Source organism: Scardinius erythrophthalmus (assembly GCF_964197995.2).
Source record: "Scardinius erythrophthalmus genome assembly, chromosome: 13".
NCBI lineage: Eukaryota > Metazoa > Chordata > Actinopteri > Cypriniformes > Leuciscidae > Scardinius > Scardinius erythrophthalmus.
Window position 1 is genome coordinate 10,324,535 of NC_138233.1, and position 25,280 is coordinate 10,349,814.

General features: G+C 38.4%; 1 protein-coding gene and 1 long non-coding RNA gene across 2 annotated transcripts in view; one reads left to right on the plus strand and one right to left on the minus strand.

Moving 5' to 3' along the window:
* The window catches only part of ctnna1 (catenin (cadherin-associated protein), alpha 1), a 141,708-nt gene extending 132,599 nt beyond the window's left edge, over positions 1-9,109 (minus strand). Inside the window, exons 1-3 of the mRNA XM_081383345.1 lie at positions 8,790-9,109; positions 6,124-6,232; positions 5,839-6,034 (exon numbers count right to left, since the gene is read on the minus strand). Coding sequence (XP_081239471.1) covers positions 5,839-6,034; positions 6,124-6,228 — 301 coding nt within the window. The 5' untranslated portion in view covers positions 6,229-6,232; positions 8,790-9,109. The remainder of the gene's footprint in view (positions 1-5,838; positions 6,035-6,123; positions 6,233-8,789) is intronic.
* On the plus strand, positions 8,784-21,150 carry LOC308701194. The gene is made up of 3 exons (XR_014031410.1): positions 8,784-9,056; positions 19,850-19,904; positions 20,116-21,150. It is a non-coding gene; the product is annotated as an uncharacterized lncRNA (long non-coding RNA).
* The last annotated feature ends 4,130 nt before the right edge of the window (positions 21,151-25,280 follow it).

The following is a 25,280-nucleotide window of genomic DNA, read 5'->3' on the forward strand; positions in this document are numbered from 1 at the left end:
CCTCTGTCTTGTCTGGATTTAATAAAAGAAAATTGCGCGTCATCCAATCTTTTATATCTTTAACACACTCTGTCAATTTGGATAATTTAGCGTTTTCATCTGGCCGTGATGAAATATAGATTTGAGTGTCATCAGCATAACAATGGAAACTAATTCCATGTTTCCTTATATTTCTAAGTGGCAGCATATATATTGAGAATAACAGAGGGCCTAAAGCCTGTTCACACCGGGACGAATTTCACGCGCGATATTCGCCGACGTTTAATGCCTCGTGACTAAAAGGGCGCCAATGTGAGTGTGCACACCAGCGCGAAAAATGCCACGCGTAAAAGCGTCATTTTTTAAAAAACGCCTCGGGTTTGTTTTTTTGGTTTGACGCGCCACGTCAAAAACTATCCGACCAATGAGATTGGCGCTTTTGTTCACGTGTCTGGAGCTTCTAAGGTTACAATAAAACACAACTTGGGGGTGCTCAAACACAAAACGATCTTGCCGAGCACACATACGTAACAGCGAAGAAGATATACACCAAGTAGCGTCTACACTGCCGGGAAGAAATAAGACGAGGAAGATGCGAGGCAAGATGAATGTAGAGCTGCTGATCTCGTTGGTGTCGGAACATAAAGAACTATATGACAAACGCAACAGCGACTATAAAAATCTTGATAAAAGAGAACTGTTATGGAGTGGTTTCTGTTTTACTTTAAGCGCCATCTAATGTCAGGGAATGAATTTGCATGTTCACTCGGCTCATCGTCAGCGAAAATCGCTTGGATGTGAACACAAAAAACGCGTTGAAAAACGCTGGCGAATAACGCGCGCCGATATTCGTCCCGGTGTGTAGGGCCCTTAACACAGATCCCTGCGGCACTCCATAGTTTACTGGAGTTATGATCGATTTTTCTCCATTTAAATAGACAAAATGGTAACGGTCAGATAAGTATGATCTGAACCAGCTTAATGCTTGTCCTTGAACACCAGTATAATTTTGTAGTCGATCTAAGAGTATTGTGTGATCTATAGTATCAAACGCAGCACTAAGATCAATTAAAACTAGTATTGAGATACAGCCTTGGTCAGAAGCTAATAGTAAATTATTTGTGATTTTAACGAGCGCAGTTTCAGTGCTATGATGCGGTCTGAATCCAGACTTTTCATAGATGTCATTTTCTTGCAAGAAAGAGCCCAGTTGGGTGGATACAACTTTTTCTAGAATTTTAGACATAAAAGGAAGTTTTGAAATGGGTCTATAATTTGCTAGATTTTGTGGGTCTAATTGCGGTTTCTTAATGAGAGGTTTTATAACTGCCAGTTTAAATGTTCTTGGAACATGACCTAAAGATAAAGAGAAGTTAATAATATTGAGGAGAGGCTCTTCCACTATAGGTAACACTTCTTTCAGTAGTTCAGTTGGTATAGGATCTAATAAACATGTTGTTGTTTTTGATGAGGTGATAAGTTTATTTAACTCTTTTTGTTCTATAGTTGTAAAGCACTGTAATTGTTCTTGCGGGGTGATAATTGAGGCTGAATTCTAAGGCGCAACTGAGGATTGAACGTTTACAATTGTGGTTCTGATGTTTTCTATTTTCTCAGTGTAGAACTTCATGAAATCATTACTACTAAACTGTAACGGAATATTTTGTTCAGGTGACGTCTGTTTATTTGTTAGTCTAGCCACAGTGTTAAATAAAAACCTAGGATTGTTTTGGTTGTTTTCTATTAGTTTGCGGAGGTGCTCAGCCCTGGCCGCTTTTAGGGCCTTTTTATAACGTGACATACTGTCTTTCCATGCGATTCTAAAGACCTCTAAATTAGTTTGTTTCCATTTACGCTCTAAATTACGGGTTTCTCTCTTTAGAACATGCGTAGTATTGTTGTACCATGGTGCTTTACTTTTCTCTTTGACCTTTTTTAATCTAATGGGTGCAACAATCTCCAATTTTCCAAAGAGAATGGTGCTCATAGTGCTAGTTAATTCCTCTAGTTCATCTGTTTGTTTGGGTTCACTGAGCAGCTGAGACAGATCAGATAAGCAATTTGAAAAATTATCTATGGTGGATGGAAGGATTGTTCTGCCTGATCGATAACGCGGCGCAGCATGATGTATTACAGGAGTACGTAATATGCAAGTTACCATGTAATGGTCAGTGACCATCACTTTGTGGAATGATATCTTTATCGGTTGGATCGGTTCCATGTGATATTATTAAATCGAGTGTATGATTAAAACGATGAGTTGGTCCGATAACATTTAGTTTGACCCGAAAGGAGTTTAATAAATCTGTAAACGCAGCCCCTAACGCATCATTTGGATTATCTACGTGTATGTTAAAATCTCCAACAATTAATGCTTTGTCGACATTGACTAATAGGTCTGAGAGAAAATCTGCAAACTCTTTTAGGAAATCAGCGTAAGGCCCAGGCGGTCTATATACGGTAGCCAAGGCTAGAGATAATAGGGATGTTTTTCTTACATCTGAGAGCGTAATATTTAGTACAAGTACTTCAAACGAATTAAACTTATAACCCGTTTTCTGAGTAACATTGAGAATCTCTCTATAGATTGTTGCAACACCGCCGCCACGACCAATCAGACAGGGCTAATGTTTATTTGTCACATGCCAACAGAAGGCAACAGACTTTACATGAAGTCTCACTCCACATCTGACATCACCCTTGACAACTGGCAGACTCTGTGTAAATATGCAAGTTTTGTGCTTCTTTTCACATCTTTGGCAACCGAGCATAAATAAAAATATCTTGATGGATCAGCGCAGCAAGTCAAGGCAAGCTGTTCACTAATGAAAGTGACAATCCCTTCTTAGCACAGGTAGCATAGCCATATACCTAGAATTAGTTAGCATAGGTGTCAAAAATGGCAGGAAAATTTACTTTGCACCGTAAAATGAAGGCCTCCAAACTCATGCTGATATGATGAGGCTATCGCATCTTATTTAAATGAGTCAAACGAAAATGTGCACTAACTAGAGTGTAGCAGGGTCCACATATCAATATCAGCAGGATTTTTAATCAAAAATGCATGGCAAACAAGACATGAATAAATGAGTCGTTGTGCAATTTGACAGGGTTAAACCCTTCTATTAACCTGCCTTCTCTATCCTCTTTCTGCAAGAACACACGGCAGAGATGTTCTGTAATGAGAACAAACAACATGAGATTGAATGAGGGGATATAGAGAACAACAGTCTTGGAGGAAGTACACACTCCATTGCATGATAGCAGCAACTCTGATAGTACAAGCCAAGCCCTCTTAATTCAAAAATCCATCCAGTCATGCAGATAAGCACAGACAGATAATAAAAACAGGAAATGAAACCACTCATTAAAGCCATTATTTAAATTAGGATATTTCAAATGTTTCTTGTAATAGTTTCAATGGCAGCAGCCACTTTTTAACTCTTTTAACAGTGTTGTCACAAAGACTGTATTAACACAGATTTCACAAACAGATTCGATACGGATTCACAAGCTCGTAATGCGATACAATTTTCTATCCGATATCGCAGGGTTTCTCAAACTCGGTCCTGGAGGGCCACTGTCCTGCACAGTTTAGCTCCAACCCTGATCAAATACACCTAGCTGTGAGTTTCTAGTGATGCTGAAGACATTGATTAGCCTGCTCAGGTGTGTTTGATCAGGGTTAGAGCTAAACTGTGCAGGACAGTGGCCCTCCAGGACCGAGATTGAGAAACCCTGCGATATCGCATACAAGATATCACTAACAGGTTAAATAAAATTACAATTACAGGGTTTTTCCTACATTGAAAATTTTTTGGCGGCCGCCAAAACGATTTTTTGTCCCGCCAAAGCCTTATTTGATCTGTAATTGGGTTTTGTGAGTGAAGCAGGCTATTGACGGAGTGACGGAGAGAACGATCACAGCGCCCCACCCCCGCGCGTGCACTCTCCGTCTTCTTTGCTCTCTCCCTCGCATCAAAATCAACTGATCCTAAAGGTCGGAAGACCGAATCCATGTTTTACGTGGTGCATTCGGAGAATATTTTTGCTGAATTAGCGCTGGGTGTGAATTGCAGTCAAAAAAAAGTTGCCTTATCTTCTCTTACATCTTGTGACAAGCATTCCGCACATGCAGCTGACATAACTTTAAATAAACGCAAAAAATCTATCCAGTTTGAAGTGGTTTAGGGGTCTCGATATGACGATTTTTGATCGTGGATGATTATAATGTCTCCACGATCTGCTTTTAAAGAAATATCGTAGAATCGTGCATTATATCTGTTCTGGCGCCTCTTTTTTTTTTTTACAGTCTACTATGGTCCCAACATACTGAACAACGCGACGTATATTCACATAAAATGTTAACGCAGCGGAACGGAACGGGACACTGCAGTTCATAATTTACATGTGCTTTAATGCCTTGTCGGTTAAACATTTAGGCTAATTCGCGTGCTGGTGCACTGTTACGTGTGAGTTCCTCAGCGCGTACATGTGAAGCTCACATGCACTAAAAGCCTGTCTACCAGCGCCTGGATACTTGACTAAGTTATCTTTCGAGTCTTATTGTGCTTATACTGTTAAATACACACAAGGTTTACATAAACAAAGTCGGTTATGTCTAAAGTGGAAGCAAACTTGAGAAAATTGAGAGAAAATCTGCTTGTCAAATGCGTGTATAGTAGACGCGTCGCGCACAACTCTTAAAGAGACAGTAGTAATAGTAAACACGCTGCCGCTTGTCCTTAAAGGGATAGTTCACCCAAAAATAAACATTATCTCATAGTTTACGCACTCTAATGTTGTTCCAATCCTCTATTAATTTCCTTCTAATATTTTTCTAATATTAATATTTTGAAAAATGTGGCTATCCAAACAGTAGCTGGTCCCCATTGACTTCCATAGGAGAAAAATATACTATGGAAGTCACTGGGGTACATCAACTGTTTGGTTACCCACAATCTTCCAAATAACTTTTATTTTCAACAGAAGAAAGAAACTTATTCGAGTTTAAAACAACTTGAGAGAGTAAATTATGATAATTTGAATTTTTAGGAGAACTATCCCTTTAATGTTAATAAGACAACAAAATGCAAAGAGAAAATCACTCACTGCTCTTTTTTCCTGAATAAATAGGTTAAGAAAAAAATCACAAACTGTTTCTTTGTATTTATTTTAAATTTAACATGTATTGTCAATATTGGGCTTGCGGATCATGTGGGTACTAGGGTACTCTTTGCTGTGTGTGGATGACCATGTCGGTCAGCCACCACCGAAGACCAGTTTTGACCCAGGAAAAACCCTGAATTAACATGTAATATAGTGCAAATATTTAGCAAAATGTAATTTTTTGTATATAGCTAACAATCAAGCTATGGGTAGCCTATTGAATGGCTTTCCTGAGATAAATGTAATGTGTGACATGTTATTTACAAGCTGTGGTATTGAGATCTTTACATGGTGATTGAGTGATTACATGAGACATGATACATAATCAGTAAGTTGTACTGTTTGTTTCAATAAACCTTCAAATGTTATTCATGTTTATTTTTTGCTAGAACTAGTAGAAAAGGGGAGAAGATGATCAGCACATGCGCATAGTGCTGTTGCTTGAACAAGTGAATTTATTATGAAATTGACAGAATTTGAAAGCTGAAAGTGTGTTTCACATCAAAAGTAACAGCATAAAGCTTATTGCGATAATTGGATGGTGGTGCGCTACAAATAATGTTTAGTTAAGTTTTGTTCACACATCACCAGAAAACAGCATAGAATAAAAGACTGATATTGGAATTTAAGAATTGATTAATCTATATTGTCAACCCAGCCCTAGTTAGCAGCCTTCTCTTTTTTGCTTACCTTGCTTACGGACATCCTCCACCGCTGCAGTCAGCTCGTCCTTTAAGAACTGGCTCTCTTTAGCAATCTTCTCGCCTTTCTCCAGGAAGTTCATGGTTGCTGACTCTACAGAGGCTGCCAGAACATGAGCCTTCTTGGAGCGCCCCTTCTTCTTGTTGGATGGGCCTTTGTTGCTGGAGTTCACAAGTGTGGTGACCTGCAAACAATGCAAAAAAAATAAGGAAAACTGTGATTTTTGGTGATTAATACAGCAACTGAGTGTGAAAACTGAAAAAGCAGCCTGACCTGGGTAACCAAGGGCTCAAGCAGTCTTTCCACCGCCAGTGTGCGGATCTCCAGGCTCTTGGGATCCCATTTGAAGTTGATGTTTGCTGTGTTAATGCTCGTCATGTTTCTGAGGAGAGAAAAAGCAATCAATGGATTAAAAAGGGTGGTGAGACAAATAAGCAGCCTGGGGCTATGTCTTTTATCAAATCAAATGTCACATGACAGACTCACGTTGCGTACGCAAATACTAATGATGTAAATATTACAAACTGTTAACCAAAACTCATACTTATGCCGTCTGAGTAGCTCTGTTGCTCACTCTTATTTTCTATTCAAACAGTGACCACAGTTGTATTGATCAGCAATCTTGCACTGAAGGACAGGGATAATCAGCCTACCCTGAGGGCTCTGCTGTTGTTGCAGGGGTCTGTCTGCACTAGACAGCCACACTAAATGGACATTGTTTGCTATATAGGTCAGGGAACGCAGACAAAATGGGCGAGGTCAGTGTTGCATGACCAACACATTGCGAATAAAACCTTTGAATTCAAATGTGTCCTACAAAAAGTTAGAAAATTCGATTTTGGCTCAATTTGGTGGAAAATATTGCTACTTAGATAGAACTGGCATGTTACCATCAAAAAACCTTGGAGGAACACAAGCTTGTGTACTTTAAAACATCAAATAGCATTCTTTACATTCCAATAGAGTGCATTAGTCAGATTCCGGCTGCAAATATACAATATAGGCCTACATTTTCTAAATAGGGGAATTTATTTTTATAAATTTTATAAAATTTTACAAACTGTAAAAGACAGACTGTTAAATAAATAAATATACATATATTCAATATCACATTTGTCTTGGTTTAGAAGGTAACTGATTTAAAATATATATATAGATAGATAGATAGATAGATAGATAGATAGATAGATAGATAGATAGATAGATAGATAGATAGATAGATAGATAGATAGATAGATATACACACATTTAACATATTCATTGGAATTTAGGATTTGTTTTTTTTTAAAAAAATAGTAGGCTTTGTCTTTGCTATTCAACATGAAATAGCCTAATTGTTCTTAACTAGTCATATATATCTAATCACATATAATATATAACAATTTCTATGCCAGCATGGCTTGTCTGTGAAAGCTGGCCAATTTAACAGGAATTTGTGTCAACAGAAAACTTCCACAAAGTGTATATACCCACAAGAGTATCAATTAATTAAGACTTTCTCTATTCTTCATTAACTCCATCAACCATTTAGTTTTGAAAGTGTCATTAAGTGGACTATAAACTAAAACCTCAAATCCCCTCTTTAGGGTTACAAATTACCTCCTTTTTATATAATCTGTCTTTTTTTTCTCCAAATAATGTTAAAGTATCTTGTCTAAATTCTTAATCACCTTGGGAGGCACGTCAAATGATAAAGATGTGTATACAGATCTTTCCTCTTTGACAATAATACCCTTCCAAATATTGATATATCGCCTCATTAACCACAAACTAAATGTCTTTGTTTTCTCAACAATTGGTTCAAAATTTAACTGACTCCTCCATTTTTACAAATTACTATACAGAGATATGTTAATTGGTGTTTAACTGGAATATTCTCTATTTCTGTTGAAGAACAATTTTTGAGAGCTTTTCACACAAAAAGTCATCCGGGTAACCGAAACCGGTGCTACTTTCATGTATTGCGTCACACCGCGGACTCGCCCACTTTTATTTCACAATATTTTTGTACATTTTAAGTAACTTTTTCATTTGCGACAACGTTGAGAATGTACATGTAAAATAATAAAATAAATTCAAATCTGTCCAAGTAATTATTCATTTGGTGAGTAACTTAGCCGTGAAATAAACGGGATAATGTACTTTCACTTCCCTTCCATAATGACCAGCTGATTGTACATTATTAACGTTACATATCAGGCTTAGAGAGAAATATTATCAGGTTGTACTTTAATCATAAGTATTGTATATTTGGTAGACAACACATTATTTCAGTAGACAACAACATACTGTCGGAATCCTGTATCATTAAACTGCGAAGGGCAGAACTCACAGGAAGGGCCTGATCCCTAGTTTGTGGTTTAGGCGGAGCCCTAAACTCCTCGTATGGATTTTATATTTCTCAAACGCCATACGATAACCTATCATCATCGGCGATTAAAAATAGTCAACCATCCACAAAACGCATACGATAACATTTCAATGGCCTGTTGATCAAAAAACACATTCAAGAATAAAACTCCCGACACATTTGTCCTGATACGAGACGTGCAGCTAACGGCTAACAACTAACATTAGCATTCCCACCAAAGTTTCCAGGATAGCTTCTGTTTAACACTTTAAGAAGTTATCAACTTTTTTGTCCTTTCGTTACGATTCTACATTCGTCAAAGGGTAATTAACAAGACGTTTACAAGAAAAAAAACTGGTGTTAATTCAGTGAAATATGAAACGACAGAGAAATATCCCAAACATTCCATGAAGTTGGGAAACGAGCTAACGTTAACAGTGTAGCCACACACTCAAATTCCGCATTTTGTCTCTTATATTCACAATATAGACACATACTGAACCAGGTATGAGGCAAATTTACTTTTCTGTGAATTATTAATGAAAACAATGCCATTTAAACTACCTAGACAAAGGCAAACTCTACTCACCAGACTGTTTGAAATTCCTGTCAGATTCAAAATGGAGGAATGAGACTTTTAAAATACTGTGGTAAAGTTTTTCTGCGTGTTAAATCCCTCCCAGCGGCTAAACAAAAGCCAAACGATATAATCCACTACAACTTGACTAAAAGAGCCCGTTCGAGTAATAAATGGAAGAGTTCGTTAAGTGTTTAGGAGGAGTTTCGGTTTTTCCCGTGAGGTCAATGAGGAGGAGGAGGAGGATGATGGCGGATTCCCAGCAGTCAGTGTTATCAGGTGTGTTTGGGAGTGGCTCGAGAACTCGAGAAAAGTTCATCTGAACGCGCAGTGGGGGGCATTAAAACACACTGGTATAAGATTAAAAGGTGTGAAGAGAGATTTGAATCTGTGAAGGGACTGTTTACATGGTTGTTGACTGAATTTAAAGGCGAAATGTGCATATTCGTTCTCTACTCATTATCAAGTTTCAGTTCAGCCCAGTTATGTGCTTTATTTATTGGCATGGCAACAACAGTAGGCTAAATTTGTTTATTTAAATTTGTTAAAGAAAAACTTCTTAAATTAAGCATCAAGAGACAATAGGACTGTATAAAATACTCTATACAAAGAAAAGACAAATATAATTAAGATTTATTTTTAAATAAAAAGCAAGGATGAGCTTTAAGTAACATTTATAAAAGGAGGCAGACACAAGACTATCTATCTGTCTATCATTTGAAAAAGGAAGGACACCCTTTTGAATTATATGGTTTATGTATCAGGACATAATCAAAAATCACCTGGGCCCGTATTCATAAAGAATCTTAATGCAAAGAGTAGCTCCTAGTGACAAAATTCTAAGAAAATTCTTAGAAATGTGGGCGTTTACTCTTAAATTTAAAGAAAAAAATCCTAGTAAAGAAAAAAGTAATTCAGCATCTTAACCCTTAAAAGAGGTCTTAAGGTCAAAATTGTTAGGAGCACCACGAAGACTTTTAAGAGGCTTAAGAGTTTCTTTAGTAGAGGAGAAAATGGCAGAAAGACGAAGAAGGAGAAGAAATGTGTTGCAGACAATGGATGACAGTGAGTTAATAAGACGCTTTAAATTAGATCATGCAGGGATCATGTTTGTGACAGATCTTTTTAGAGACACGCTAATATCTCCAACACAGCGCAGAAATGCCATAGCGCCCGAAATGAAAGTAATCACTACATTACGATATTTGGCAACTCGGAAAATTCCATGTTTGATACATTAAAACCAACATTCAAACCACCATTTAAATAGACATGCCAACAATCAGTGTAATTAGAAAGAGTGGAACAATTTTTATCATTCTAAGCCAAGCAAATACCTTATAGGAAATCAACAGCATGGTTAATAAAATAAGGATTTATTTATATATATAATGTGTGTGTGTGAGAACGGTCAAATAGGAAAAATTACGCATGTAATTTCAAAGTGAAGGCTTAGAATAGACCCTATACTTAAAATCACTTTTTTCCCCTTCTTGGACAACCAACCAATCACAGTCTTCAAAAGATTGTGTCATACATAGCAACGGGGTCAACCCCGCCTTCTTACTAAGATAAAAGTTTTTGTCTTTTCCTTACTCAGAGTTGCTCTCAGATCAGTCCCGAATTGCTCTTAAGCTAAGACTCCTACGTAAAAGTTTTTAAGCTAAATTAAGAGTTTTCTGAGAGGATTCTTAGAATCTTTATGAATACCAGGCCCTGGTCGTTAACAGGTCTAAAAAAAATAGGCAAATACAACCTCAGATGAAAAACAACACATGACATATTACACCGTGTCGTTATTTAACAAAAATAAAGCCAAAATACAGAAGCCATGGGTGACAAAGATATACACTCTATGATTCAGTTGCTTGCAGAGCCCCTTTTAGCAGCAATAACTTGAAGTAGCCTAATTGTTTTCTGTATGACTTTATCAGTCCCTCACATCGCTCTGGAGAAATTCTGGCTCGCTCTTTTTTACAACGTTTGTTTATGCACAGCTCTCTGAAGGTCAACCGGGTTGAGGTCTGGACTTTGACATGGGCCACTGCGACACCTTGATTCTTTTATTTTTCAGCAATTCTGTTGTAGATATGCTGGTGTGACCCAGTTTTGGCCATGCTTTAGCTGTTGGACAGATGGCCTCACATTTGACTCTAGAATACTTTGGTATACAGAGGAGTTCATGGTCGACTCAACGACTGCAAGGTGCCCAGGTCCTGTGGCTACAAAACAAGCCAAAATCATCACCCCTCCACCACCGTGCTTGAATGTTGGTATGAGGTGTTTGTGCTGATATGCTGATATGTGCATTATGGCCAAACATCTCCACTTTGGTCTCATCTGTCCAAAGGACATTGTTCCAAAAGTCTTGAGGTTTGTTCAGATGCAACTTTGCAAAAAACCAAAGCCGTGCTGCCATGTTCATATTAGAGAGAAGAAGCTTTCTCCTGGAAACAACATGCATTCCAAACGAAGCATGCCATACTTCTCCAGTCTTTTTCTAATTGTACTGTCATGAACTTGAACATTTCACATGTTAACTGAGGCCTGTAGAGTCTGAGGTGTAGTTCTTGGGTTTTTTGCAGTTTCTTGGAGCACTGCAATGTCTGACCTTGGGGTAAATCTGTTGGGACGTCCGCTTCTGGGAAGATTGGCAGATTGATGGCAGCAACAATTGCTTAGATCATTGTTGTTTTCTTTCCTCCTTGTCACTGTGTGAACACATACCTGAAAACTGCAGACCAGCAAACTCTATCTATCTATCTCTGACCAAGTTTAAAATATCTTCTCTAGCAACTTCGTGTTTAAATTACTTATTATTAATAATGATTTAATCTCAAGGTCAAATTAATCCTTTCTTATAAATCTATAAATGTAAAAGAGGGAGTAAGAAATGCAGTGAATATATGAGCAGCTGGTATGAGATTTTTTCCCCTCAGAACACAGTGCAGAGTGCAGCACAAGTGCGTGTGACTCATATAGGAAGTTATTGAGATGTGAGTCCCAGGCGAGTTCTAGCATGAATAGTAATAATCTTACATTTTCAGCAGTTTATATGAGGGCATAGTGCTCTCTCTACAATAAAGCCAAGTGGATGATAGTCATTTAATTTATTTTGTATTTCCTAAGAATTCATAATGGAACTGCACTGAGTTTTATATTTTAGCTGGAATCGTAATAAAGTTATATTTTATGCAAGACTGTCGTATTCATCTTTGGAGCAGAGCGAATCTCATATTCAGTTTGAATGGTGGTCTCAAGTTATCCTCTCCATCAGTCAACAGAGGGAGAGAGAGGCCACTGTAGTGAAAGAGTAATACAACCATCATGAAAATCCCACCTTAACCTCTAGTGGAAATGATTACATCTATGCATGATATAGTTATGCTGACTATGTGTCATACAAGGCTGTGTTCGTGTGCTTGATAGTCCTTTTGGGGAGGGTGAACCGATGTGTGAGAGTATGACATAGACTATATGCACTGCTAAGCAATTTTGGTAAAGGAGGGGGCTGCAATGTGGATGACAAGTACTTTGTCTTCACAAGCCTGAATACCAATGTGAAATATAATGAGCAAATCTGCCAGACCCAAGTGTTTTTTTCTTGGAGCTTAATGAAGTGGAGGAGCAATAAACAGGTTATTGAATGGGGCCAGATGTATTTAAAATAAACATGCGCATCTCACCCATAATGGTCGTACAAAAAAGATGACGGTGCATGAAAGCGGATGTTTTATTCTCTTCAATATGTTGTTTTTGCAGCTAGTCTGTCTGTGTTTTACAATGTCATATGGCATTTTCTAATTTTCTCTTTATGGGAACATAAAACAGCATTGGGGTAATTGACAGCTGTGTTAATTTAGCCCTTAGAAATTCATATTTTCCGCAGGTTACGCATCTCACGGTTGTTGCCCGTCCGGTTCCCTAGGATGAAAATAAATAAATAACTCTCTGACAAATCAGGAGAAGCCAAGTGGTCATAATACCAATTAGATACACTCAGGAAATTGCTTTAGTGGTAGAGCACAGACAATAATCTAAACTCAGGGCTAAGGAAAAGAGAGTGCATTAACAACGATGACTTTTTGTTCTTCAGGCACTGGAAGAAGAAAAAGCCCACTAAATTAGTTGGTTGGACTAGACATTAATTAAGAACTTCCACAACCTCTGTGTTCAGTGTGGAGCCTTAAACTGCTTACACTGATTTAAACTTATACCGGTCATTAAGAGGTGAGAGGGCTGTGTAGAAAAGAAGCCTAAAACAGTAATGTCCCTCTGAATTTAACAAAAGTGGCCATTTTTAGCCATGAGCTTCCATTGCATAATTTATCCCTTTTCTTTGTATGTATAATGCTGCATAAAGCTCCGGTTACAGTTTTAAAAGGTTGTGTCTAAAAGGCATAGTTCACCCTGAAATGAAATGTTGTTTGAAACCTGCTTTCTTTCTTCTGTGGAACACGAAAGAAGACATTTTGAACTGTCTTTGTTCATGCAATAAATGTGACAGTAAATTATGATTTTTGGGTTTAAGCTATGCTTCTCAGGTGGTCAGTCGCATGCAGGTCTGTTCTTACATGATCTCAGACAGCGGGGGAAAAGCAATGCTAATTCCTAATGATGCAAATGTTATCATGCCTTGTTAGGATAGCAAAATAGCTTTAAAAGGTAGGAAATAGTGCTTCTCTTATTTTGTTGTTGTTGATAACAGGCTGTGCATCCATTCAAACAGTATTTTGGCAGAAAATCATTGGTTCACTTGGTTAAAGCTAGCCAAATTAGACAGATGCCAAAATGGACAGGTTGCTTGAGATCCCCACATCCTCAAAAACCATGCGCAAAACTATTAAGCTATAAAAAAAAAAATAGATTACATTAAATACGGGTTCACCTGCAGCTAGGATAAACATGGTTGGTGCCAACAACAATGTGTTTTGTGCAACGAATTATTGGCTGCCGAGAGCATGAAACCATCAAAATTCATGAGACCTTTAGAAACCAAAATCGTCTGCTTCCTTTTCAGCGTGTCATGTTAATCATTTTGCATATTCCTGGGCTTATGCGGTTCATAATGATATTGATACTTTTCAGTGTTTGATTTTATATCAATTTTCTTACTGTTGTATGAGAAAACTAATTCCTGAAACAAAACCAGCTGAGAACCACTGTCATTAGGTTCATGAACACATCCAAACTGCAGATGGAGTGATAATTATTGCATGTGTTAAATAATAAAGCTTATTATGCAAAATAATAAGTAATCCTATGTGCAAAGAGGCTGCATATGCAATATGTGTTATAGATATCCACGGGTGTATTTTTGAAGGCAAAGCTTGTGATAAATTATTCCTTGTTATATGGAAGAATTGGACACGTCTGTCACTCTGAATAAATAATAAATTACCTCTATTGCAATCAACTGTTTAAAGATGTCATGTCACTTATAGGGGCTCCGAGGAATTTTGCCCAGGAAGGGGTTTGTGTGAGAATGTCTGTAATGACGACTTCACCACACCCTACTGAGTCATCTCTGCAGTCTCACATAGACCACTATGATGTCATCAGTGAGAGCCATTATCAGCATGGCACAGTCATTTCCATGGTCACAGCATTCCTCTGCTGTGATTAGTAACGTTTGGGGCCATGTTCGGGAGTACATCACTCACAGCCAGCCCTGAAGCCATGGATCAGTACTGCCTTTCACACTAACAAGAGACTTAGAAAATCTGGGCTTCGTCCCATAAATACACACAAATACAAATGAAACTTGGGAGTACTAGCACACAGAGTACTATGGAATAAATGATTATAATAAAGTGATCCTGTCCACACTGAGATTCGATGTTTCTCGTAATGAGGCCAATTGTGGACTGATAAACACGGCCCTGGAGAGAGTCTATTCTGCTAACGCAATGCTTGGCTGTTTTTTCGGGGGTTCAATCAAACCTTTGGGAATGATGTTGACATGGCTTTGCATTATTTAACAACTAACGGAAATTTCTGAATCAAGCTCTGATGTCTGAAGTCTTTGATAGGGGTCTGGTGAGCGCCACCTTGTGGCTCATGCCTACATATAGTGGCCCGATTTATCAGCAAAAATAAATGTCATTCCTAAGCAAAGGCAACAAGAGAAATTATGTGCACTTAAACCTGGAGCGAGAAAGGTTTAGCGTGGAAATGTCAACTTTTCAGCTCTTTCCGAGTATCTCAATTCATCCATTCACGAGAACAGAACTAAAGGCTCTTTAAATACCGCTGTACCGTGTTGTGATGAGCAATTTAAGCTGTGACATTTAATAGAAGCTGGCCGGTCTGTTCTAGGGTCCGTGAGATAAATGTAATATTTGACATCATTTCTCATGCATGGATAAGATTCTCACTCAACGACTTATCAACTGAGGCCTGTTCATCACTGACGTGCCTCCGGCACTCTCCGCTATTAGGTTCATCTGTCGCGCAGCCCTATTTTGTAAAGCTTGTCACTTGGGAGCTGTTCCATTTTACTATAAGATCCACATGGGAGCTAGATTGAGAAGTAGGTGAGCGGGAGAGTTTAAAACACTGTGATGAAACTTGAAATAAACCATCATTGCATTTATTTTATTTTTGCGGCGCCTCATACAGGTCCCTATGGGGTAATAGCAGTTTCCCCTGCTTAGCTTATTATAGGATTTCGAATTGGCTCCTGCTCAGTGCCACAGATATTTAATTGTATTTTGCATTGCAGTTTTAGACGGTATAATGATCTTACCGGATGTTTACCGTCCCTCTTGACTTAGAAGGAAGGAGTTAATGAGCTATTTATGGAGGGGTCACATGCATTGAGTGGTTCATATTTTCCATGTTGCCTTGTGAAGGTCTGGTTGGTAAATTGTCAGCGTTCCTGATAAGAAAGTGTCTTTGATTGGTAACAGACAGCATTTTCTCTGTCACACGCGTATGTAGAAATAGGGGGATGAGGCAAATAGAGCATGGAGCAATTAATACCAGACCTAGTCGTCACTGATTTTCCGATAATAGGAACTAGAGCCTCTCATCGACTTGCGTGTAGGAACTGGACTGATTTTAATGTCAGAGTGTCTCTGACTGTCATAAATTTCCGCACATTTCCGCATTTCATGCTAGGCTGCCACAGAAACTGACATTCAAAGTATTTTGAAGTCAAGTGGCTTAGAGAAAAAAAGAGATTGTTGGGAGTTGGAGAGAGAGAGAGACACTCATTTCCTGTTGAGCTGGGTCAATGCAAGGTTTTCTGATGGGTTCCTGGTGAGTCACTGCGGATTAATACAGCGGCTGTGAATATATTGAAGTTTGAGTTCATTTAGGGTTTCACTAGCCCAGTGTGATCAAGATCTATCTAACTTACTCCACAGGGCTTCTGCTTCCTTCAACCTATTATTGACATGAACTGCAGAGAATTATTGAACAGGATCAGAGAACACTGTAATTACGATTGCATTATGTCATGCGTATTTTTCAAGACAATGAGTATCAATACAAAAGCCAGCTTGTTAAAAGCCTGATGATGACTTCTTGGGCTCATAATAGGGCCATTATGAGCCTGTAAGTCACCTCAAGACAAAAGACACCCTCTCAACCTATAAAATACAGGATTAAAGAGGGTTTCACAAATCTAAGGGCCGGGCATGCTGTGACCGTGCAAGCTCTATTAGATTGAAATATAGCTTGCTGGTTTTAATGGTTTAGCTCACTTTTGCACTTTTGGTGTCCTACGTGAGATGATATGATCATATACATACACACACACACACACACACATATATATATGTGTGTGTGTGTGTGTGTGTGTGTGTGTGTGTGTGTGTGTGTGTGTGTGTGTGTGTGTGTGTGTGTATAGAAAATGTATGTATGTGTATATATATATTATTATATATAAATATTGAATTTAAAGCAAATTATCTGCAGAAGTTGCAACTCATTTGAGCTAACCAAAGCAGTAAAATGTGATTTCTGCCACATTTTAATATTAATGTTCAAAAGTTTAGGGTTGGTAATGTTTATTTTTTAATGATTTTGAAATACGTCTCTTATGAACACACAGGCTGCGATTATGTGATGAAAAATACAGTAAAAACTGTAATATTGTGAAATGTAAAAAATATAATTTAATATAACTGTTTTCAATTTTAATATATTTTAAAATGTAATTATTCCTGTGATGACAAAGCTGAATTTTCAGCAGCCATTAGTCCAGTCTTCAGTGTTGAAAATAGATGAGCTGTGTAATATTTGTGTGGAAACCCATTTTGTTCAGGATTCTAGAAATAGAAATCTGAATCATTTAATTACCTTCACTGTCACCCTTAGCAATTTAATGCTGAATAAAAGTATTAATTTCTTTTGAGTGATTCCAGTACACTGAAATACAATAATGCAATATTACAATGATAAAAAAGATTTGTTTATTCATACAGTTTGAGTTGCCTTACTATATCACAGTCCTATCAGAAAGCCTCAGAACTTTCCATGTTTTTTATAGAATGTGAAGCAAGAACCAACAGTGTTTCCACGGTTCATTCATCCATGTTCATTGCACAGATACGGTGCGAATCATAGGTCAGTAGGAACAGCACAATGTCACACCTCTCCCACAGTGAAAAGATGCGGTGTTGAATTTCTGCCTCATTACTTCGACACATGCTTTCTGATGAGGAAGCTTCATAATGGAGAAGTTCACCGCATCTCTACTTGCCAGTGGTTTGTTTTTGGCTCCTGTAAATATCAAGAGTTGTTGTAACTGTCTATATGTCAATATATCACACTGGTGCAGAGCAGTGTGAAGTTCAGTGAGTCACAAGAGATAAAAGAGATAAAAATGTGTAGCAGAGCATTGACAAATGTCAGAAACTAAGAGGTAGATTTTCACACTATGAGAAAAGGTGATTTTTAAAAAAAAAACAGATTTTGGTGGCTAAGAATCTCAGTGCAGAAAAGCGGCAGTCAAATGCAAAGCATCATTCACAGGCAGGGTTTGAAATTAACACCTGCCAACCTGCCAAGTGCAGGTAAAAATCACATGTGGCGGGCAACGCTGTCAAAGCACTAGCCAGTTTGGAGCATTATTATATTTACTCACTTTGCTGGAGAAGTTCGTGTAAGTCAAATCTGTGCAGATTTAGTGCAAACACTCGTGAGTCATCATGATATATTAAATACAACGTATTGCGCAGAATCTGCACACATGGTTTACTTCAAAAGACACGTCACTACGCAACAAATAAAAATAATAATAATATTTGCATTTAAGCAATAGCAGAGATTAAAAAGCATTTGGTTAACAGAAAAGACATTGTTATTTTTCCAACATCCTGCATTTTTTTGGTGTTCTTTGTACTGTATTGATCTGTCCACCTAAAATACATTTTTGGTGAAGAGGATGAGGATGAAAGAGGAAGGGAGGAGATGCTGGATGACAGGATTTTAATTGAATAAGAAATGAATGTATGAAATCCAAAACTTATATATATATTTATAAGCTGTTACATTAATCTGGGTCATTTCTGGGTCATTGGCTAGTAGCCTAGAAGTTCTAAATGGCCGTTAACTTAAATATTTAGTAGCCAAATTGGCCGGTGAGTGAAAAAGTAAACCCTGGCAATAGGTAGGCTAGTAGATTCTGTCTGTTTTGATAGCAATATGCACAAATCTAACAATTTTGTTTTATTTTCTGAAGCAAATGTGAGAGGTGTTTGCCAATTCAAACATCAGTAAAAAGCTGTCACTGGGTGTTAAGACGTATTCTTGATGGTTGTTCAGTGGTCACAATACAATATCTATTGCCCTCTGCATGTGAACAGTACATACAATATATGTACTGTATATGTACATAAAATATGTTTTTGTTTAGTGCCCACAATGGTTAGAAATTTGCCCCACAAGCTGCTTTATACCATATAATATAAACATAAAGAGAAAACTTACTGACTGTTCAGCAATTCAAAGAAACAGTAAATCAGTTTATATGATGCAAAGTTGGTGATTTTCAAGAGTTGTTAATGTAACTTTACATTATACTCACCATAACAGTCTGCAGTTAGACTTCTGGGAAATATCTGGCTGTGGTGGTCTTATGCATGCAATGACAGCTCAGTGGATTGAGGTACAATGGTGAAATACAACCTGACTGGATGGCAATAAACGTCCAGTCATTGCCCCTGCACTGCACTGTAAACTATCCATGACTCTTTGACAGTCGGATATATCTTCAATCGTGGCAAAATGACTACCTTAATGCACTGTCAAGTGCGGTTTATCCTGTTTTATTTTAGCCTGTCAATGCACCCAAATAAGAGGAAACAAATGGTTAATATTGTAACTTCCCTGGCATTTATTGCCAGTAAAAATGCAAACTGACAAAAAAAAAAAAAAAAATAATGGATCCTGCTGCCAAAAAGTGCTTCCATTTTCAGACATGCCACGAGATGGGAGAAACTCTCCAATCTTGACAGCCTAATAAACTGCTAAGACTTCCATATAGAAAAAAAGAAACAGCTCTGCTGCACTGTGCCAGTGTCAACTGCACTGATCATGGACCGCATACACTGTTAATTAGTTTTCTTTAATTGTCACACACATGTAAATTGATTGTCTAAATGTCTGTAGAAATACTGCTGAATGTTTGGCATTTTAAGAAGGCCAAAATCAAAATCAACACAATGTTGCATTTTCACCATGCATTCCCTAATTGACAGAAAAACAATTTTCCAAGAAATGATGGCATGCGCTGTTGTTCAAACACCACAGTGGTTATTAAATACAATTCTAATGGGTAAAAAACAACAACATTTTAACCTTCTCACAGAACACATTGCCATTTCATTCTTACCCGTTGCTCTCTCCGATACTGAAATATTCGAAAACACTTGATCTGAACTGATTCACCCGGCTCTTCCCGTTTTGATACAGGTATCAATTTGTGCAATTATGGAGCGCAACTCAGATGGCATGCTTTCATAAAATTATACATGATCACAAGGACATTTATTCTTATTTGCATATACGCAATTATGGAAAATGATTATGGATTGTTGATTCAACTGCCTTCTCTTGTTTAGCGGGCTGAAACATCAAGAAACACAGCCGGGGGCTTTTCAGTGGCTATTAGGACATGTATGTATACACCATCTGGGCTCCATGCAACTCTTGCTACATATCAAAAATATATTTTTTTCCTGTCACATTACATTTTCTTCTGTGTTTTTTTTTTCAAGAAGTGCTTTTCTCATATTGTAGAAAACAGAAAAGCAGATCCAGATAAAACAGTGTTCATTATTGATGTAATGTTCATTACAATGTCCATTTTTTTATGTTCCCTCTACAGAGTGAAGAAAAAAGAGAGACACGGGGCAGTGAGCAGTAAGGGCATATCATAATAGCTGCTGAGAGCCTTTAACTTATAAATCTAAGAGAGTCGGCCTGCTATAGTATGAATGCCAGGTCCTTTCCCATGGCCCATTCCTCACTGTGATTGCTTTTGCCTTTTTTTCCATTGTAAATATTTCATACACTGTTCGAGGTAACATGCACATGAGGGAAGCACTAATATAAAATATTGATGCAAACAGATGTTTAGGTTTGCATCCTTCAAAAAGTGTGCAGCCGTTCAAACTGAATGGCGTGGAATAAATCGATTCGAAGGCCTTCTGTGATGCTGTTAAACATGTGACACATGTAGAGCAAATGTACACAACGTTTTGAACGTCTCTGGTTGTTCATCTTCAACAGATATCGTACAGCAAACTGAAAAGTGTTTTCATTGGATATGACACTGACTCTAGAAATGTCTCAATATGAAAAGGGGTCATGCTCTGATTTTGTCACAAGGCCACATGGAAGCCAGTTACACAGCTTTTGCGCTCTTGGCATTTGTCCTACTGTCTACTGTGACTGGGCTCTGTAATTGGTTGCATCTCTGCAAAGAAATATGGGTAAATGTCTTGCACAAGTCACATCATAAAGCATGAGGGTCTGGCAGTATTTAGCCAGCCATCCTCCAGCCAGAGATATCAGGCCCTAAATGTCTCCGGGAATAAAAAACATAAAAATCAAACAACGAGAGTAGAGCGCATCAGCAATCCAGATCTATATGCCACTCAAACTCAGTGTAACATGCACAGTGACACAGCATAAAGGGGCTGACTGTCAGTTTCTCCTTTGCTTATATGTCGCTATGCTGCAGCTCTGCATTTGAATGACTGACAGCAAAGAAATGGGTCACACATTCCAAGGTTATTGTGTTTTTATCACTTACAAGTGGTCTGTATATTCATTCACTGGAATGGGTCAGAAAATTGTCTCAAGGGTCATTGTGTTTATGGCAGAAACAGAAATAAATAATAAAATAATCTGTATGGTCTAGTGTTTTTTTTTCTTCTTTACATTTCACGTCACTTTTCTTCATATTGCACTATTTATGTACTGTTGAAGATAAACTGAGGCTTGCATCAGCTAGAACTGAGAATGACATAAATGAAGCAAGTGAAATGGGAAATGTGACCATTGGGGCATTAAAGTTGTCCATGCGGTCAGTGAACAACATGTCAAACAAATTTACAATCATTTCTGGTAGTAGCACTGATTTATATATATATATATATATCCCTTCCAGTTCGCACCACCCACTCTATAGACCTTATGCGCCAGAGAAACGAGGGCGCCGCCATCTTTAGAATATTGTCTTTGAACTTCCGTTTTTGCGGTCACTCTGTATATTCCTATGGCATTGCTGTCCTGGAGTAATTAGCTTTTGAAGTGGATTTACTTAATGTAAAGTTAACGAAAATTATCATGAGGATTGTAATGTTTAAAGCAGATGTCTTAACAAATGTCAGTTGACCCGGAAGATTTTAAAATGAGCTGTTCATTCATAAATACGCAATTTTGCTGTGAAAATACAGACCGGAAGTCAAAAGACAACGAGCGCAGCGCTGAAAAGGGGTGGGGCTACATAAGGTCTATAAAGTGGGATGGGAACCCTCCACACGGGCCTCTTTAGATTAGGGGAGTGAGGTTTACATGTTCAGCTCTCATTAGCCTATACATCTGTTACACTCACCTCCCCAAAGCCCACTCCCATCCGGGTCACGGCACCACTGTAGCCCGTCCAGTTTGCATCACCCGCTCTAAGCGGGACACGAACCCAGGCCAGTTCACATGGGAGTAGGGCACTCTAACTAGGAGGCTAAACACCGCAGTCTCTAGCATCAGTCGCTAGACTACTTCTCTATATATATATATTACTAGTATTCAAAACTTTGTGTCAGTAAGATTGTTGAAAGGTACACAAAGTTTTGTTCACAATTAACAAAATTTAAATAATGAGCTAATACATCATCAATCCTTCTTCCAAAACATGTTTGTCTGACCCTGCTTCACGATGGTAAGCTTTAAATTTGTATTTTATAATTTTAGACCTTTCGGGATGGTTTTCACGGGATGCGTACATACGTCATATCCATAAATAGAAAAAAGTTGCTCCGGCTACTTTGACACGTGTATGCTGTGGGAGTGGCATAGGTGCACGCTAAATGGAGCACGCTAAATCTCGAACATCCGGGGAATCGCAGGAGAGTCTGGCAAAAAAGAGAAAGCGATAGAGCGAGTAATAAAACGGAAATTAACATTGAAAACTGACAGATTTGAAATGTTGTGAAAGCGACCTGGAGATGGCGTTTTAGGTTAATTGTCATACAGTATGTAGCTCTCTAAGTTTATTGTAAAACATTATCCATTGTGAAGAGTTATATTCCTCCGCACATTCACACAGAGCTGAAGCACAACCAAAACAATGTTCTTCCACAAAAAGCGGGCAGCCATCACTCAAGTCTTGTTACATAATCCTTCAGAAACTTCAATTTAATGCATCCTTGCTGAATAAAAGTTTTAATTTCTTTGTAAAAAATCATACTGACACCAAACCTATATATCCCACAGAAAATATATATATGATCAAATGTATAACTGTTGCACTTTTGTATTACCAAAGCATTGCAGCAAATTGAATAGATGAACTAAAAGTGGCAATTTCATCCTGCTAAAGTGTGTAAATATGTTATGTTACTTTCTCCTCCCAGCTTAATAGTCTAGAAAAATATATATAAGTATGCAATTTCTAGGTATGTTTATTTCCTAAAAAAAAAAAAAAAATGTCTCTGTCTGACACAGCAACACTGGCTCAAACCAATGGCATGTGTTAGGAGGTGGGCCTATGTATAGCCAATAGCAATCAGAGGGCGTGCTTGAGAAACCTTTTGGATTCTTTTTTAACCCCTGTTTGGTAATGCTTGTCAGACAAAAATTGCACACAAATAAAGTAACATAATAGTGCAAAAGATCTCTCTCTCTCTCTCTCTCTCTCATCATCATCATCATTTCAAGGGCTGGCTCTTTGTTACAAGAGCTCCTTTATTGTATAATATTTACCTATACTGCAAATGGAACAGTGGACAAACACACACATCTACTCTCATAAAAAGGCAAAAAAGGGAACAGGTCTTCCCGTCTATTGCATCACAAGGTTATTTCACCATAATCTGTTATCATGTTGTTTTGACCGTTATTATTGGTTTCCCTTTTCACCTCTGATTCATCACAGCCACACATTAAAAAACTGTCTTCTAACACATATAAACACACACACACATAGTGCTCAAGGTCTCTCCATAACAGAACACGTAGGTCACGAAATGAATGATTTCCTCGCCTCTTGCCGTGAGACCTCTCCCTCCCTCCTACACACCTCACGCAGGCACGGACGAGGTCCCACACATATACACCGGTTCACTAATGTCCTCCAGAGAGATGCCAGCCACCCCATCTCAGTGATTTCAGACGCCATCATCATCTCCATTACCGCCTGGGAACACATCAGCATGCCGGTGCTACTGGACATGAGCTCCAGCAGATGGAGGCAGCAGTTCTGCTCTATGTGGCATGACAGTCTGCAGAGATGTTTGCCCAAGCTTTGCCATGCTGTTATAACTCTTCATTATTAATCAGATCTTGCACAATATCTTTCTCTTCGTTCTCCTACCCCTCATGGTCGGCGGCGCATAATTCACACAGCCACTTATGCTTCTCTGACTGTGCCCAGGAGCGCAATGAGCTACCTGCAGATTAAAGACTTATACGGGGATGTACTCTCAGGCCCCATCAGCATTCTAGCGTACCATCTCTTTCAGTTACTCTTTCTCTTTGAAATCATCATATAATATTCCCCAATGAGCTGCACGCCACACACAGATGCACATATGTGCCTTCGTGGAGCACAGCATGTGCATTTCAATGCTTAAAAGACCCTTTAGCTCTGTTCCAAAAGTTAGGGAGCTGCTAGGCATCATAGGCGCTCTCCCATCGACAAGGCTGTTTTAAGATGTTAGCTGATCTTAATTATGCAGCCTAATAACATATTTTCTCTTGGCCAAATTCTAAGGCAGCACAGCATGAATCCTTCGCTGAGGAGGTAACCTCAGAAATATATTGTAACAAGCTATGTAAAAAAATGATTTCGAGATTAAGAAGCATTTATAAATATCTGTATAATTCATTCAGTTTTAAAAAAATTAACTAAAGTAATATATATTTGGACAATGGAAACTCAAACATGTTTTTAGGCCACAATATTTTATTAGTATAGTGTAGGGTCTTCTTTTGCTAATACAGCATCAATTCATCTTGAGACTGACAGATAAGTCCTTCACGCAGTGGCCAGAGGGTTGTTTAGCCATTCCTCTTGCGGAACAGTGGATGGGTCACAATGTGATGCTGGTGACTGTGCAGGCCATGGGAGATGTTCAACTTTACTTTCATGTTCATCAAAACATTCTGTCACAAGTCTTGCTGTGCATTGTCATGCTGATACACGGCACCCCCTTCAGGGTACAATGTTTGAACATGGTCCTGCAGAATGGTACGGTAGAACTTGGCGTTAAGCCTCTTTGGGGTTTCTCCACATCTCCACACACTCATCAGAGAACAATATGTGTTTCACGTTTTCCACAGCCCAAGATGTGCACTGTTGGCACCAATGAAACCGACATTTGACACTGGCATGAGTGACCAAAGCTTTGGCTATAGCAGCATAACCATGAATAGTCACTCTGTGGAGCTCCAGACAAACAGTTTTGGTGGATGTATGCATTTAATTCTGCAGTGAGTTGGGCAGCTGTGGTTTTATGTTTTTTGGATACAATCTGGGTTACCTGGACAGCCCTTTCAAACAGCTTCTTGCGTCAACAGTTACACCTGTTGGATGTGGTTTGTCCTTCGTGGTGGTATGCCATATTATCCTATAGCTCTATATACATCACAGGGACTTGCTGTCCTGGTCACAGATGAGCCAGCGAGACACCAACAATCAATCCTCTTTTCAACTCTGATATGTCTCCCATTATGTTGTGTGGATTGCAATATTTTATGTACACCTGTGCTATTGCTCTGCTAATTCAACCTTCACTCTCTGCTCTTACTGATGGAATGTAAAATCAG